Raw genomic sequence first — 18296 nt, 5'->3', positions numbered from 1 at the left:
ATCCGAAAACAATATACTTATACTAAATAAAGAAGAGATTTTGAATTAACATACCTTTTTTTTCAATTTTGGACCAATGAGTGGGACAGGTTTCAGATTTAACGAATTTCGTAGTTTTCTCAAATTACTCTGAGCTCCAAAACCATAAATTGCTGATTTCCAGGTACCATCATGAACACATAATCCCTAATAAAATATTTCAAGAGTTAAATATATCTTCAGGGGTAATTACTGAAAGATAAAAACAAGGGACTTAAAACTGTTATAAACAACATTTCACTTCTATTTGTGCAAGACACAATTCCTTATTTTGATCATCTTGAGATGGATTTTCATGACCAGCTAAGCAGCAGTAACACTCATTAGCTTGTTCATATTCAAAATTTACATAAGAACTTTCTTCTTTCTTCCTACTACTATTCTTGCTCTTGGAAATAAGTAATTTAGTTTCACTTTGTCAGTTTTACTCAGCTAAAAATCTCTACTTTTTTGAAGTAGCCTCTCCAATCTTATCCCTATCCTATGCTGATCCCTCAAAATTTCAAGATACATTCACATGTACATTTATGCAACATATGCAACATACTGTCCATCTATCCATCCTCAGTTCTCCATCTAACTCCATCACCTTATTGCAACCCTAAGTTATACACCTCACAGAACTCTTTTTAAAGTTTCTTAAAAAATTTGAAGTTCACTAATGTGATTTATATTTCAGGATATTTCCTCAATTCTTTGGTTTATTTTTGATATAGAATCCTTAGTATGTGCTTGATCTTACCCAGACTCTGAATCACTCACTTGTTATCTCTTTCCTGACACTCTTAGTTCTCAGTGCCCTTTACTCTTCAAATATAACTATGCCTTCCTTATCCTCCCCTCTCTGACTGCAATGAGAAATGAGTGGAAGAAAGGAGAGTACAGGAGATTTATCTTCTAAGTGTACTGTCAAAGTGCTGATCCTTCTTTACCTAACTTCTAGATTAATTCTTAATTACACAGATATTTTACATAGTTTCTTAGCTTTGATGAAACTGAAAAAGCAGAGATACCAAATCTAATTTCCATTTTGGTACAGTTTAAATTCTTCTGTTTTATTAAAAGTATAACAACTAAAAGTTGTAAAGGTTAGATTTGCTAAACTACTTAATCTAGGGCTGACCAATTTGAACTATTTACAAATGTGAAGATTTCCAAATGCTAGGAGAAAATAGTTTTTAAAAAATCTATAAGTATCTTATACAAATAAGCCATCAAAAAGGCAAAAATTATATTCAATTAAAATTTTTAACTTTATTTCATTGAAAAAATATATAGAAAAAGTGCATACTATATAAATTTACAAGTAAATGAACCTATGAAGCCAACATACACATAGCCATCAAGGTCATGAACAACAAAATAAAGCCAGCATCAAAGAAGGTCCTCTTTCTATTGTATTTAAGTAATCAAGAAAAATTCCTTTCTTTAGAATTTTACCACTTAAATAATCATCCATAAACAGTATAATTAGTTTTGCCAGTTTCTAAACGTTACAGAAATGGAATCATGCAAAATATATTAGAGTTGGCTTCCTATGCTCAAAATTGTGATGTCAGGATTCTTCATGTGTTGCAGATAACTCCTACTCTGCAGCTGGCCTTTTCACTTTCTTAATGGTGTTTTTTGGATTAAAACTGTTAATTTCAAATATAAACAAACTTATCACTTTTTCTTATATTTAATCTTTCTGGGTCTCTTTTAAAATGTCATTCCTGCTGCCTGTGAGGCCATGAAATAGGTCATAGTCTAAAAGCTTCATTATTGTGACTTTCACATTATGGTCTATAACCACCCAATTTAATTTTCTGTTTTCCCAAAGAGATACTGAATTGTGCCAGCATTTTTTTTTAAAGTACTGGGGCCTGAACTCAGGGGCGCTCTGTCGTTGGGCTAGTTTCTCAGCCCTTTTTAAAAAAAATTGAGACAGGGTCTCACCAAGTTGTGGAGGAAGGCCTTAAACTTGCAATCTTCCTGCCTCAGCCTCCCAAGCAGATGGGATTACAAGTGTGTACCACCACATCAGGCTACAAATTTCATTCTCTAGCTGTAACTGGCATACAGGGAAATACCTGATTTTTATGTTAATTTTGTATTCAAGAACAATAAATACTAGAGTGGAAATAAATGAAACAAAATCAATGAAACCAAAAAGTTGGCTCTTTGAAAAGATCAACAAATCTGACAAATTTTAGCTAGAATGACTACACACAGAGAGACTCAGACTACTAAAATCAGAAATGAAAGGGACACTGACTACTGACCTTATAGAAACAAACAGAAGTACTAGGGAACACAATAAATTATCATATGCCAATGAACTAGATAACCCAGATGAAAGGGAAAAATTCCAAAAAAGATACTGTTACAGATTAAATTACACCCTCTCCCAAATTAAGACTTCATATATGAAGTTCTCACTACCAATACCTAAAAGTATGATTTTATTTGAAAATCAGTTTTTCCATTAATTTATAAAACTCTTGTAATAATTCTAATATTACCTATAGATCTTTTAAAATTTTCTATTTTCACAATGATATCATCCCTTCTAATCTATATACAGTTCATTTCTGTTTTCCTACCTTACTGCTGTGACTAGTGGCTGGCTGAAATAGTGACAGTTGACATCAATGTTTTACTCCTGATCTCAAAGCAAAATTTTCAATGTTAAACACTGGATTTCATATTTGTTATTACTTTTTTTTAACTTCCATTCTACTCCTAGTTTGCTCTAAGTTTTAATCATGAATGGATACTACATTTTACCAAATACTTTTTCTCTTTTGAGATGATGTTATGATGTTCCCCCTTTAGCTTACTAATGAGGTGAATTAGAGAGATTAGATAAACCAACTTGGTCAAAATGTATTATTCTTTTTATATATTACTGCTTTTAATTCACTAATATTTTTGGTTAGGGTTCCACTTCTATGTTCCTATGGGATGGACTGAACTTTTTTTCTGTTCCAGAATTGTAGCCTAACCTAGAACTGGGTTAGGTGCTACTGGCAGAAAGAATACTGACATAAACTATAGTTCTTTCCCAGAAATGCAACTATCTTCTGTTCCCAATAGATGATAAATTTTGTAGGACTAGATTTACCTCAAAAAAAAATTTTTTTTATGGTCACAACAGTACTTAACTCCAAGTTAGGCGCCTAATAAAAATACACTAACTTGTACTAAGGTAATAGTTTTCTTGACCAACAGCAATAAATGAAAAATGCTTTAATGTGGGAATCATTCTAACACAATAAATTGTGCAGGTTTTTTTTTTTAATATATAGGTTTTAGCCTGGTATAGTGGTGCATGCATGTAATCCTAATGGCTCAGGAGGCTGAGGTAGGAAGATTGCAAGTTCAAAGCCAGCCTCAGCAACTTAGCAAGGCCCTAAGCAACTCAGTGAGACCCTGTCTCTAAATAAAATATAAAAAAGGGTTGAGGATATAGCTCTGTGGTTAAGTGTCCCTGTGTTCAATCTCTAGTACCAAATAAATAAATAAATAAAAATTAAAATAAATAAATATATTTTAAATATATATTTTAAGTCAAAATAATTTAGTGTCTTTACTTTTTAAACTTAAACATAGTGACAAAAAGTAAAAATTACAATTAATTTAAATCTAAAAATTTAATTAATCTAAATCTTTTTTTTTTAAGAGACATGCAACATTTCCAAAATGTTTTTAATATTATCTTGAAAAAAACACTTGACAAACAGAAAAACTAACCTCAGGTCCTGAATGTATAGTAAGGAAACTTTCCACAGCAGTCAAAGTACCTAAAAGAATAGGAAAATGGTAAAACTAAAATCAAACAAAATCTAAATTATTCTGCAAGGATAAGTAATAAATTATTCATTTAGGGACCAACTTTTACTATGCCTATAGCTAAGATAGTCAGAAAATCTGCACAGATATCAGTTTTATGATTTTATTATATGCATAATTAAGAAGCGGTTAAGACCAGGTTAAAACTGTCAGAGTGTTTAACATAAAACTAACTGCTAGTACTGACAAAAATCTTTTCTATTATTTAAACCGACAATGCTAAGAATCTTCCCTAATAAGCAACAACTTAACTCACTCATTTTGAAAGGCTCATCACACAGTTCTCAAAATCAGATATATGGAAATTATTCGGTATTCAAATAAGCTTTCAAGAGCTTATTAGTAGTGGTTTGCAACAAATGTTTAGCAAAACTATTAGAGCACCCTTGGTGATGGCTTATAAAATAGTTAAAAACAAGGTTGTTAAACAAAATATATATAAGTATAAAATAAAAACTAAAAACCAAAGCCAAAAAAGGGTAAGAAATCAACTATATTAATGAGAAGACAAACACACAAGTATAGCGTTTAAGTATTTGAGTTTCTTGAGTTTAATACAAAACCAAAACAAAACAAAATCGGGAAGCTAATTCTCAGAATTTGGCAAAATAAAAAATATCATTCCTTAAGAAACAGTTCCTGGTTTTAATTCCAAGAGAAAACTTTATAATTCAGGCCTTATAAAATGGACACTGAGCAAGGTAACAAACACATTATCAACAAAGATGTTTAAGATGTTACAGCAGAGCAGAACTATGGCCACAAAAACAATCACTGACAAAAATCAATAACAGATTATTAAAGTATAACTCACTGAAGATGTTTCTGAGGGCTGCTAAGAGAAAGCAGCCCAGGTATTTGGCTCTGTTATCTAACCCTAGCCACAGAAAGAACACAAACAGCCTATGGCATGTGTAATAAAATGTGCACCACCGTGTCCAACATCACCTCACGTACTTGTTAAAATCCTCACTTCTAGGTTTTTAGAATCTGAAAAGAAAATTTATTTAAACAACCTCAGAGTACTATTTCTCTCTTCAGAAGAAAAAACACCTATTAAAATTAAAACTATTACATAATTAGGAATAACCTCAATAACAAACATATAAGATAATCATGAAGAAAATTTCTGACCTTCAGACTTCAAATTTTTTTTTTCTTTTTCTTATAGTGCTGGGGATCAAACCCAAGGACTCATGAATGCTAGGCTACATCCCCAATATATCTATTGCTTTCTGATCTTTATTATATAAAAAAGTATTCTTTTCCTAAATTCCTAAAAATCTGAAATCAAAAAAGGCATGAATTTTCAAATTCCAAATCACATACTGAAATGGGCTTTTCTCCTCTAATCCTCTGATGTGATGACTGTTGCCTCCTTCATGCCCTGACCTTGACATATCATTCTTTTAAAATGACCACTGGGGCCGGGCACAGTGGCCCATACCTATAATCCCAGAAGCTTGGGAGGCTGAGGCAGGAGGACTGAAAGTTCAAAGTCAGACTCAGCAAAAGCAAGGTGCTAAAAGTAACTCAATCAGACCCTGTCTCTAAATAAAATACAAAATAGGGCTGGGCATGTGGCTCAGTAGTTGACTGCCCCTAAATTCAATCTCCAGTACCAAAAAACAAAAAAAACAAAAAAAAAAAACAAAAAAACTATAGCATATTCTTTTTTTTTTTTTTTGCGGTGCTGGGGATTGAACCTAGGGCCTTGTACTTGTGAGACAAGCATTCTACCAATTCAGCTATATCCCCAGCCCCAGCATATTCTTTTTGATTCTAAATTCACAACAGTGATTTTTAACTTTTCCTTGTATGTGCTATCTCTGTTGGGCTTTGGTTTCTTGTTAACTTTTTAAATATAAATCAGTTTTCCTTCTATTTTAACAGTTTATACAGTTCTAAAGTTATCAATTTCATGTCATTTTCTAAATGAACACCTTTAAAATATGCATGACATTACTATGATATTGACGATTCTCTCCCATCTTAAAAAATTGTCAACAGTTTGTAACAGGATTTAAAAGGTACCAAATTCTATATTCAATGCTGGGTATTGAACCCAGGGTCTTACATGCATTAGAAAAGCACTCTACCACTGAACTGCACCATCAGCTCAAAACCTTTTAATCATAATATTATGTGTAAACTGTATTAATTTATACACAAGACTGAACTTACAGTAACAAAAAAATTTTAACAGATATTTTACAGAACTATAACTGAATTTTGAGAAGGGATAATTCCTCATTTTTGAACACTTAAATTACTATCCACACCTCAAATAATAGTGTCAAAAGAATTTTATTGAAAGTGTGGCTATATCAAAAACAAAGCATGTATTTTAATATTACCCATTTATAGCTATGTTTCTTCTGCCAAGTAGATTTTAGTTTATCACAACTATAAACTTGAAACTCTTCTCTTGTTAAATTCAAGTACTGCTTATTGATCAATAATTACCGTTCATTTGATTTCTGGTATATATTACTCCCAGATCTGCTGGAATGGAATCAAAGCCACTGCTGCCAATGATATAAACCCCCTTTTCAGCAGCTTTTTCATGATACTTCCAATACATTAGTTCCAGAAACTAAAAAATCCAGGACAAGAATTTGAATCAGTTTATAGAAACACCAAGACAAATATTAAATGATTTATCCTTAAAGACAAAGAAATTAAACTGAAAATGCTAACCTATATGGCTTGGTAGCAACATATTAAAGTTCATACTTAATTCAGATTTTCTTAGTTGTTACCTAATATCTTTTTTCCATTCCAGGATCCCATCCCAGATGCCACATTACATTTAGTTGTCATATCACCTTGGGCCCCTCTTGATTATGACAGTTTCTCAACACTTTCCTTGATTTGATGACATTAATTTTTAATTTTATTTTTAATAGACACAATTATTATACATATTCATGGGATGCAGTGTGGCATATTGACACATTTATACAAGAAACAATGATAAAATCAGGGTTAATAGTATATCATTGCCTCAAACAATGAGTACTAGTTAGATATTTTGCTGAATGGATTTTCTAAGGGAACTTACCTCTTGCTTTTCTTGCAATTAAACAGGGGTTATGGGTTTTGGAGGAAGACCACAGGGCTAAGATGCAATTCTTACCATGTGTCAAGGATATATCCTATCAACATGATTTACTAGTGTCGATATTGACCTCGAAAACCTACCTAAGGCAGTGTTTGCCAGGTTTTTCCACTGTAAAACTATTTACTTGTCCTGAGGGCAAAGTAGCTACATAAATCATTTAAAATTCTTCTATCTCTTCTTATCACTCTGCCCATTTTTAAACTAGGTTATTTGTATATCCATTATTGACTTGTAAAAGTTCTCCCTATATTCTGGATCTTTATTATGTTTGGTAGAGTGGGGGAGTTGTTTTTGTTTTTTGTAGTGCTGGGGATTGAAGCAATATCTCACACATACTAGGCAAGCATTCTATCACTGAGTGCCCCCCAGTCCTATTAGGTTTTGATATTACTTTTATGGTAGTTTATAAGACAACAGAAGTTTTTCACTATTTTCTATGCTCTGAGTTATTTTAAATAACACAGGAATTGGGTTTTTGTTTAATTCATGTTTCCTACTTCTTCCTGAATCAATTTTGGTAATTTACAGTTTCCTAGTATTTTCTAATATATATTATCAATTGATAATCTCTAAGTACAGATTATATTGGCATATTAATGACAATAATCAGCAGAGACTACAGAGACATGTGAAGTTACCATCTTAAAGATGGTAGTACAACTTAGTGCCAGTTAGCATTTGGTTTCCTGTAGTTAGGTAAACCTAAAGTCCTAGTTCTTCAGAGTTGTGTGACTTTGAGCAAATTACTTAACCTTTTAAGCTTTAATTTCTTCATCTATAAAAGAGAGATGAAGATAAAAACTATTTTATAGCTAAGTTATGAAAAATATACCTAACATTTTTAGCGTAGGGTTGGGTGTCTGTAATGACTGTGAATATTTATTTATTCATTTGGTACCGGGGACTGAAACCAGGGCTTCTTACATGGTAATCACATGACCAACAACTCTAGCCCCTTATTTTCAATTTTTAGGTTGAGGGGATTTTACATTTATTTTTCTATAACACTGTAAAGGTACCTAATTTTTAAAAAGAAATTCATAATGAAGAAGTTTAAAAAAGTAAGATTCTGAGAAACACATATAGCACACTATTTTAATTAACTCAGCTTACAGCATTCATTAACTATAAAAAAAATCAGCATATCCATATACAAATGAAATAACTAAGGTGGTCAAGGAAAAGAAAAAAATTCAAGAAAATTAAAGCTAAGACCTTACCATCAGTGCTCTCCTTTAAGCTATCAATGGAATACTATCTATAATACTAGAAAGAAATCAATGACTTCAAAATATGATCACAAAATTATACTAAATATTCTCTACTGCATTAAACAGAAAATCACAAGAATTTATTTCTACTTTTTCCTTTTCATTTTACATACCTCAGGTTCCCCAGAGATGTCGATACAGCTAGTTCCATTTTCAATACATGCTTTTACTACAGGTTCTCCATAAAATCGATACTGGGGGAATAAAGAAAAACAACAGGTTACTCTTACTTGGCAAGCTTTAACTGAAGCAAAGGCCATCTAATCTTGAAAGTAGTTCTGATAATCACAAAATCAAATGTGAATAAAAGAACCTAAAAATAAACTGAAAAAATAAAACAACAGCACTATACCACAACTGTGAGTATAAATAAATATAGGCATGATGGAATTACACAGGAATGTATGCTTACCTCTAATTGAATTTTTTTAAATATATTTTTTAGTTGTAGGTGGACACAATACCTTTATTTTTATGTGGTGCTGAGGAATGAACTCAGGGCCTCACACATGCTAGGCAAGGGCTCTATCACTGAGCTAAACCCCAGTCCTCCTGGAGGATTTTGAACAGAAGAGTGGTGTAAGATTTACAGTACAGACCCACCTTAGTTACCCTGCCTGCAGCATTACAAAACAAAATTGGAGACAAAGATGAAAGGATAAAGGAATGAAAGGATGAAGCATGAGAAGACAAACTGGAGGCAGGTATGAAAGGATGAAGGGTACAAGAAGCATAAACTCCTCTTTTTTTCTCACTCTTGGCATCCAAAGATGGAGGAAGACCATTTTTTACATCTAGCCATTGAGAAACAAGTAAAGGGACACTTAAAAGATAGGGTGCTGCAAGGTTTTTACCCAACTCCTTAGCTCACTTCCACAGCTCCCATCCGCTTATTAGTAATGGCAGATAATACTGAAATTACTGGACTGGGAGAAGCATACTTCATCCCAGGTCCTCCTCTGCCACTTACCAAGGATGTTAAACTCTTTGAAAAACTTAACTTCTGAGAAAATGTGGTATAATGAAACAAATGAGGGTTTTAAGGGCAGCAAGACTCAAGTGGTTACACCCTGAATTCATCATCTACTCACTATGTGAATTTACAGATCATTTACATGGACTATTACATTAGTAAATATACGTTTTAAACATACATAAAGTAGATTTTAAAAATAGATTTTTAAGAAAGTCAACACTCTATTTTATTTCTTTACCCAATGGAATGTCTTGGGTAATCCTCAATTTTTACCCATACCCACTTTAAAACTCATTTAGAGCTATCTTTGGTCTATTGCTTAGTTATTTTACCCCAAAGTTCCTCAAGTTGGCCACTAATGCACCTATCCTAGATCACTGGGTCACATGCTGGTTACTCAGTCCCACCATAGGCCTCCTCAACCAGGTTGAAGTAGATTGCAATAACTTACATTTTAAATAAGCCTTACAGGTGATTCTTACATATTTTAAAGATGGAGAATCACTGCCCTAGACATGCTCCTGGAGAATTTCACTAATTCACCTGACTTAAATGACAACGGGCATTATGGTTTAGATATGAGGAATCACCCAAATGTTCCTGTATTAACGCAGGAGGTGAAATTATTAGATTATGAGACCCATAACCTAATCAGTACAACCTAGTATGAATGAACTAAATGGGCAGTAACAATAGGTAAGTGGAGCATGGCTGGAGGAAGTGTGGGTCACTGGGAGTGTGACACGGAAGGGTTCTTCTTTCCTGCTGCTCCCTCAACTTATACTCTCTCTGCTTCCTGGCTGTCATGAACAGAGTAGTGCTCCTCCACGTGCCATGATGTTCTGCCTTACCATGGGCCCAGAGCAATGGAGTTGACCCATCAGCCTAAACCTCTAAAACCATGAGCCAAAATAAACTTTTCCTCCTTTAAGGTATTCTGATCAGGTATTTTGATCACAGCAACAAAAAGTAGACTAACAAAACAGGTGTGCTAGTGATTTCAACACTCTAGAGCTGCTCACAGATGAGGTTTTCTTATTTAAGATCAGGACCAGCCAGAGCATGGGACACGTGGCATTATTCATACTAAAACTAGTTTCATACTGAATACATTTTCCCCTCCTTCATTTTCTGTTTGCCTTGATTTACTCACTTACTTAAAGAAACACACTAGCCTGGCATGGTGGTGCACACCTGTAATCTCAGCGGTTTGGGAGGCTGAGACAGGAGGACTGCGAGTTCAAAGCTAGCCTCAGCAATAGTGAGGTGCTAAGCAACTCAGTGAGACCCTGTCTCTAAATAAAATACAAAAATAGGGCTGGGGACGTGGCTCAGTGGTAAAGTGGTAAAGTGCCCCTGAGTTCAATCCCCAGGACCAAAAAAAAGAAACACTCTACTTACAGTACAGTTTCCTATCTTAATGCAAGGTATCTACACACACCTTAGTTTCAACAAGCTTAAAACCAAATCCATTATTTTTCCTTAAACAGGTTTATCCTCCTCCACTACCTAGTACATGCTTCAGAGTGGAGTGGAGCTCTAGTTCAGTCTGCCTGGGTCCCTTCTCCTAACATCTCATGTACAGAATGAGGGAAGATCCAAGATGAAATTTTTAAATGGCTAAATAGCACAGTGATCTAGAACATGAACTTTAAAATCAGACCAGATTTAAATCCAGAATCTGCACTCACTAGTTGTGTGACCCTGGGTAAGTCATTTTAACTTTCTGAACATCGATCTCATCATAAAAAAATAAAAATAATAACAATACCTACTTCACTGGGTTGTTCAGATGATGACATAAAAGCATACAAAGAGCTTAGCATAGTGCCAGGAGCACAGCAATCAGATTTTTGTTGTTGTTGTTGTTGTTACTAATGGCATTCACTCTGCATACAATTCTCAGGTTAGAAACCTGGAAGCTGTCTTTCAAGTTAACTTTTCTGGAAGTCAGCAAATTTTACCAAATCAGTTTCCTAAAAATATCTTAAATCAGTCATGTCCTTCTCAATATCCAAATCTTAGTCTAGACTGTCACCTTTCATCTAATTTGCTAAAAAGAGCCCTTAGCTGGTTTCTCTGTAGCCAATCTAGTCTCACTTCCAATGAAATAACAAAGTGGTTTTAAAATCAGATGTCACCTTTTCTTCTGTCCCCCATAATATATCCATTCTTCACTAGGCCAAGTACAGTGGCACATGCCTTTGTAATCCCAGGACTCAGGAGACTGAGGCAGAAGGATCTCAAGTTTAGCCAGCCTCAGCAACTTAGCAAGACCCTGTCTCAAAATTTAAGACAAATAAAAAGGGCTAAGGATGTAGATCAGTGGTAAAGAACCCCTGGGCTCAATCTGAGTACCCTCCCATACACACACAAAAAATTCCCACTAGCTCTCAGGTGTCTATATTATATAGTGTAAGTCTAATCTTCTCAACATTTTGTGAAGTTCTCATGATGTCACACCACAGCCTCTTAATTCCACGTTACAGCAATCCTAAACTTTTAATTCCCTACATGCTGCTGCTTCAAACCTAGTGTTTACTTCTACTACTTAGAACATTTTCCCTCTGCTAAACATCTGCCTAACTCTCAACCCCTGCAGGCTCAGTCTTAAAGACTCAGTTTCACTTCTCAAGTCTCAACTAGTGAGCCAGTCTTTCAGCTAGTCAGTTTCTCTACAAGTACTGGCAAGTTGCAGTGAAGCATTAATAAGCCTTTAAAAGTAGCAGCAGTTCCTTACAGAAACAGTACATATTTTCCCATTTGCTACAATCCACCCATTCCTTTCACTGTATTTTGTCATACCTTGCCCACTTCTCCACTGGATAATCTGAGGCTGAGACTTCCCACTATCTTATCCCTATTTTATTATGTCATTATATTTTTCTTTACTTAGTGCCTTGTGCTTGTATGGGGCAAGGGGAGAAAGAATAACAATCCTTGATCTCAGCAGACATCTCTTACTATGAAGCCAACTATCTTACAGCAATCCTGCTCCCAACATTTCATATTCCAACCCAGAGGTTCTCCAGGGCGTACACAAAATGATCAACTGAGTGTGGAAGTAAATATCAGGACTTTAATTCATGCTAATTTTTACAGGAAACACAAAGAAAAAATAAGTTTTTATTAATAGTTAATATTTGAACTGACAATAGCACATTCTCTGATGTCAAGTGTTGAATGCAGGATACAAGGGGCATCATGAGAAGCCTGGAGAGTTTCACAACACTTAGGGGGCCACAATGGTACCCCCATTCATTTATTCATTTTCAGCATATTGCAACCTACTGTGTGTTTACTTATAACCTGCAGAGAAGAGTTTCTAAGATTTGAGCTCTGAAACCTCAGACATTTAGAGGTAGGAAGACAAAAAGGTCCAAAAGAGAAGAGAGGTGAAGCTGGTGGACAGGAGGAAAACTAGAAGGTGAGAATCCATAAATCCAAGTAAAGAAAGGAGGAAATGATCAACTGGCTCATATGCCAAGAGGTTTAAGAAGAAGGCTGAGAACTGACAATTGGATTTGACAGGGTGGGACTCCCTACTCACTCAAGTAGGGAGGATAAAGCTGCCAGAGTAGTTTAAAATAAACTAGGAGTCAAGAAAGTGGATGTAGTGAGTAATGAAAATTCTTTTAAGGAGTTTTGTTCTATAAAGTACACAACAAAATGGAGTAGTTGGAAGGGTTTATGGAATCATGGAATATTTTTAAAGATGAAAGATGCAATTACATATTTAAATGCTGACAGAAATAATCCAATACAGATGAAAAATTTGATAAGTAATCCAATAAAGAAGAGAAAATTATAAACATAAAGCCTTGGAATACTGAGCCAATAGGGATAGGAGCAGTTTGGGTACAAAACAGGTAGATGGGTAGACAGGTATGTAGATCTAGTGGGATAAAGATGAAGAAATTCTGTCCTGACAGTTTCTGTTCTCACAATAGAGAGAGAGAGAGAGAGAGAGAGACAGAGACAGAGACACACACACACACACACACACACACACACTCACACACACACAGAGTCAGTCATTAAATAAAAATGAGGGGAAAGAAGATATGCTCCAAGCATGAGGGAAAAGAAGTTATAAACCTGCTGCTACATAGAGTAGGAGAGAGAACAGTCACAGAAATGTAGAACTGCTGGGGTGCAGAGTCCCACAAAATACTTCTAACCACATATTTCAAGCAAGACCAGTCAACATGGGGATGTGTTTTTATCCATCCACATTGGATTACTCATGTTAAGGTAAAGAGTCAAAGAGTTAGAATAATGAAGGTTGGGGCTTTTTAAGAATAGTGAAGAAAGAAGAGCAAGGGAGCTGGCTGAAGGTGCATATTACAGAGTTATTCCAGCAATGGACCTAAAGGGCATAATCCAAGCTAGTTATAAAAAGAAAATCTAAATAAACACTATTTCAAATACATATTTATTTAATAATACAAAAACCCTTTCTGCTTTCAATACAAAAATTATTAATGGTATTAGGTGTGGAAGCACATGCCTATAATCCCAGCAATTTGGGAGGCTGAAGCAAGAGGATGACAAGTTCAAGGCTAGCCTTAGCAACTTAGCAAAACCCTGTCTTAAAAAAGAGATGGGGAAGCTGGGAAAATAATTCAGTTGGTAGAGTGCTTGCCTCCATGCACAAGGCCCTGGTTTCAATCCCCAGCACCATTTATAAAAAGAAAAAAAAAAATAGCTGGGGATGTAGCTCAGTGGTAAAGCACCCCTGGTTTCAATTCTCATTACACAAAAAAGAAAGTTTTCACAGTCGAAATGCTTAGTTTTCAAATGTCCTGCCAATTGTGATGGCTTATTCAGATCAATCAATAAATGTCATCATCACTCACCTTGATACAGGCCAAAAGTCTAGATGTCATCTTTATGCCTCTTTCGTATCTAGCACAATAGCACAAGATAGTCTCCTTTCAAAATATACCGTGAATTCAAGCACTTCTTATCACTTCTATTGCTACCCTGGAGCTTAGACCATTCCACTGATTGTCCCTATCTATTTTTCCTCTCAGATGCCAAGGAACTTCAAAATTAAATCAGATCATGTCCTTGCTTTCAACAAGGACTTTCAATGACTCCTGGTCATACTTAAGAGGAAAATTCCAATCCTGGGAGTTATAAGACCATACGACCTAACTCTCTGATACCACTTCAATCTACCTTCATCTCTCTGCCCTACTCCAGGGGGCCCAGCCTATATCTTCTCTTACATTCCTCAGTTTAACTAGGCACATTCTCATCTCAGGACCTTTGTACTTGCTCTCCCCAGAATATGCTTCTTCTTGAATACTGCTTAACCTTTTACTTCATTCCAATTTCTACACAAATGTCATTTTTCAGAGATCTTTCCTGACTATCCACCGAAAAGAAATTGATGAGTCAATCTTTTTTTTGGGGGGGTGGGGCACGGTTTACCGGGGATTGAACTCAGGGGCACTCAACTACTGAGCCATATCCCCAGCCCTATTTTATATTTTATTTAGAGACAGGTCTCACTCAGTTGTCAGACTAGCTCAAACTTGCAATTCTCCCATCTCAGCCTCCTGAGCTGCTGGGATGCATCACCATACCCAGTTCACTATTATAATCTTATTTTTCTGTCTGCCCAACAAGAATGTAAGCTCAACAAAAGATTTTATCTTGTTTACCATTATATAACCATTGCCTAAAATAGTGCATTTTACATACATTGAGCATTCAATAAATATTTCTGAATAAATGAACATCTTTTTTAGTTTCTATTTTGTATGTTTTTTAACAAACTTCTATAATACAAAAATATAGTAATATAAAAATAAATTTGGAGATATACACATTATTGAAGAGGCATAGTTAAAAAAAAAAAAGGGGTGGGGGTGGGGAGTCTACCCAACATAGCTGTAACCAATGAACAAAGCAGCACATACTCCCTGAGTACATGCCACTGAGAGCTTGTCACTCCCTCTCCCATGGTGCTCCTGTCAGGTCCATTTGCTCCTCACAAGAAGAAAAAACTCCCTGTAGTGGGTTAAGACCTTGACCAATTTTGTCCTCTGACCTTATGTTCCTCTGGAATATAAAATACCAGCTTCTGCTAGAAATGAATGGATTGTTTGTTCCAATACAAAGGGCTGATTACTTACAGGTCCTACGCAATTGAGGACAACTGTTGCCTGTTTAGCCATTTCATCAAGTGAGGCTGGGTTAGTGATATCACAAATTATTATCCCAACTTCAGATGACAGTGTCGGTCTTCCTAAAATAAAAAACAAATCATTTAGAGTGCATCGTAGTATAATATTAGATTTTAATATTAATAGCAAATTTGCTAAATATACTAATATGCTGAAAGCTAAATCTCCCTCTCAAACTAAAGATAAATTTTTTTTCTATCAGGTAATTTAAAAGGGTAAAGGCTATAAGGAAAAGCAGAGTTAATACTAAGGATTACTAAATAAAATTACTAATCTTTTAAAAAAGTATCTAACACAGCAATGTATAAATGAAAACTGTGTAACATGGCAATTTTATAATCAAATTTGGGTGCTAAGCAGATGACTGTCCTGACTCTCCACCAAGAAATTTATATTATAAAAATAGTTGCCCATCAACTACTGAACAATTATAATATGATCAATTACAGGGAGTAGGAGCCTATCAATCAACACCATAAGAACAAAAGAGGACTCTGAGTATATACACTTTCTAAAAATTCAGTCTATATAAAAGCACCCAGATGCATAAAAATAACTGGAATTAGCTGAACCAATAAAGCAATGCAGGTTTTGACAGGTCTAGGTGTATTCCCTATGATAAATTGATTTGGGCATTGTAAATGGTAGGCTAGGCTGTACCTGCATCATCTTGTTAAGCAGGAAAAAAAATGGAAAAAAAACATTTTAATAGTGAAATTATCTCTTAGAAAAATAAAGCCCAAAAGCTCTTTGCTGAAGATCTGGGTGTTAATACTGGCAACCCTACTTGCCGTCTTCTATATATAACCACGACCAAAATATTCTATATTCCTACTAAAAGCAGGTTCTGTGTGGATTATAAGATCAAACAGAAAGAATGTAGTATACCCAAAACTCTACAGGTGCTATTTGACTGAATAAAGTGAGTCTAGAGTAGAGAATTAAAGGCCAAATTTCAAGGTTATCAAGTCCTAAGTTAGGTGTCTCCCCCAACTACAAAGATAGGGTCTGAGTGTCTCTGTCTCCTCTCTCCAACCAGGTATCCACAGCACCTGGGACAGGATCTAGCATGGGAAGGATCACTCAAGAATATAAATTGAATGGGCTGAAAGAGTAAATAAATGTCCAAATCAGAAATACAAAAAAAAAAAAAAAAAAAAAAAAGGTATTTTAAAGAAGAATATAAGATTGCTGGACAATTCTTACAAACAAAAAATACATTTAAAAACAGCAGCAACTTCATGAGACTGTCTCAAAACACACAAACAAAAAATAATGAAAAGGCCTGGGGATGTAGTTCAATGGTTAACACCATTTGATTGCAGCCCTGGGTTCAATCCCCAGCACCAAACCAAACCACCAAACAACCAAAAGCACAAAAAATAAAAATAAGGGGCTGTGGGTGTAGCTCAGTAACACAAAGGGTGCTTAGCATGCACAGTGCCAAAATAAAAAAATAATAATAATAAACAGAAGCACAACAATCATATCAGTAAAATTCTTAAGCTTTTTCGCCCATAACGAAAACATAAAGCAGATGAGAAAAATCAATCTTAAAGAAATCAGTGCCCTGTCTCCCAATCAACCAGGTGTCAAGAAACCTCCAGACCCACGAGGTACACCCGGCTGTAGAATGGGATGAAGCAGAGTAAGGAACAACTAAAGTTCTTGACTATTTGACAGTGATTCCCCAAACTGTGGGAGAGATCCAGAAGTGATGGGGAAAGAAATTTTTAAATTGTTTCTTTAATTTAAGGGTGGTGGAAAGCCAGGACAATATATGAAACATTCCTCTCCCACTCCTGTCCTCAAGCAGGGCTTGGGGGAGATGCAGGGAGCATCCCTGGAGAAAAGCTCGGTTCAGACGACTGTAAGTCCTCGGCCCTGCTTCCGGGCTTCGGGAGCTCCGAGGTGAGGCCGAGCCCCGGGGCCGCGCAGCCCGGTCCCATCTCGCCCCTTTACCCAGCTTCAGTGCAGCCCTCTCCAGCACTCGTTGCAGCTTCTCCCGGGAGCGGCCCGCCACCGCCCACGGCAGGCGAGAGCTCCGCTCCGGGGACGCCTGCTCCCGGGCCACCTCCTCGGTCACGAACTGGCCGGTGAAGCCAGAGGCGCCGAACACCACCAGGTGGAAAGGCCTTTGCTCAGTCGCCATGACGAGTCCACAGCGAGCCGAGGCCCGGGGCGGGCTGAGTCCACCGCGCCTGCGCCTCAAGCCACGACCCCAGTACCGGGCGCAGCAACCGCCGCGGTCGTGGCCGCCGTCGCCGCTGCCGCCGCCGCCGCCGTCGCCAGCGCGCTGCTCCTCCTGCCCGCCACGCGCGGGCCACGCCCACGGCCACGCCCACTCCGCCTCGAGCCGGGCGCGCAGTAGCTGGGCCTTCTCTCGCTGTCTCTCGGCTGCCTCCGGCTGCGGCTCTGGTGGAGGATCGTCTTCTGGGGCTGACAGGAGTGGACGGCGGCCCATGGCTGCGTCCGGTCGTTTGTCCAGCACTGCTCTGACCGCCCGAGGCGCCGCATCTCGCCTTCCCGGAGGCGGGGGCGGCGGCGTCCGGTTATTCTCGTTGCACCAGGAGGTTGCATAAAGAGAGTTCGAGAAACCCCGGTGAATGGAGGGCAGCGCCCACGTCAGGAACGTTTAAGCTTTGAAAGCTCGTTGGCCGGGGGATGTCTTCGAAGCCCGAGCGGAGGTGGAGGGCGAAGGCAAATAAATAATAGGGAACGCTGCTGGCGGTACAAGGAATGCACAATATTACCTCCACTTTTCTGTTGTTGAATAAAACTTGGAAGGAGCCCGTTGAGTAGGTTTCTATACCGGGTCCGACAGACCAAACCGATATGAAGTCATTCCTCCTAAG

The 18296-nt window shown here is 36.8% G+C and overlaps 2 protein-coding genes across 2 annotated transcripts in view; one reads left to right on the top strand and one right to left on the bottom strand.

Moving 5' to 3' along the window:
- The window catches only part of Sccpdh (saccharopine dehydrogenase (putative)), a 28973-nt gene extending 11215 nt beyond the window's left edge, over positions 1–17758 (bottom strand). The window contains exons 1-6 of the mRNA XM_047521370.1: positions 17404–17758; positions 15391–15503; positions 8382–8462; positions 6340–6469; positions 3775–3824; positions 58–186 (exon numbers count right to left, since the gene is read on the bottom strand). Coding sequence (XP_047377326.1) covers positions 58–186; positions 3775–3824; positions 6340–6469; positions 8382–8462; positions 15391–15503; positions 17404–17593 — 693 coding nt within the window. The 5' untranslated portion in view covers positions 17594–17758. The remainder of the gene's footprint in view (positions 1–57; positions 187–3774; positions 3825–6339; positions 6470–8381; positions 8463–15390; positions 15504–17403) is intronic.
- Positions 17592–18023, top strand: LOC124961362 (WASH complex subunit homolog 1-like). Its single transcript, XM_047519948.1, has one exon. The coding sequence runs from the start codon at positions 17592–17594 to the stop codon at positions 18021–18023; it is 432 nt and encodes a 143-aa protein (XP_047375904.1).
- The last annotated feature ends 273 nt before the right edge of the window (positions 18024–18296 follow it).

The sequence above is a fragment of the Sciurus carolinensis genome, chromosome 12, assembly GCF_902686445.1.
Source record: "Sciurus carolinensis chromosome 12, mSciCar1.2, whole genome shotgun sequence".
NCBI classification, from domain to species: Eukaryota; Metazoa; Chordata; class Mammalia; order Rodentia; family Sciuridae; genus Sciurus; species Sciurus carolinensis.
Note: the sequence above shows the minus strand (reverse complement) of the source record. Positions and strands in the feature narration are given on the sequence as shown.

Bases quoted from the DNA above. Each gene is read 5' to 3' on its own strand.
- LOC124961362 (XM_047519948.1), top strand. From the start codon at position 17,592: ATGACGAGTCCACAGCGAGCCGAGGCCCGGGGCGGGCTGAGTCCACCG.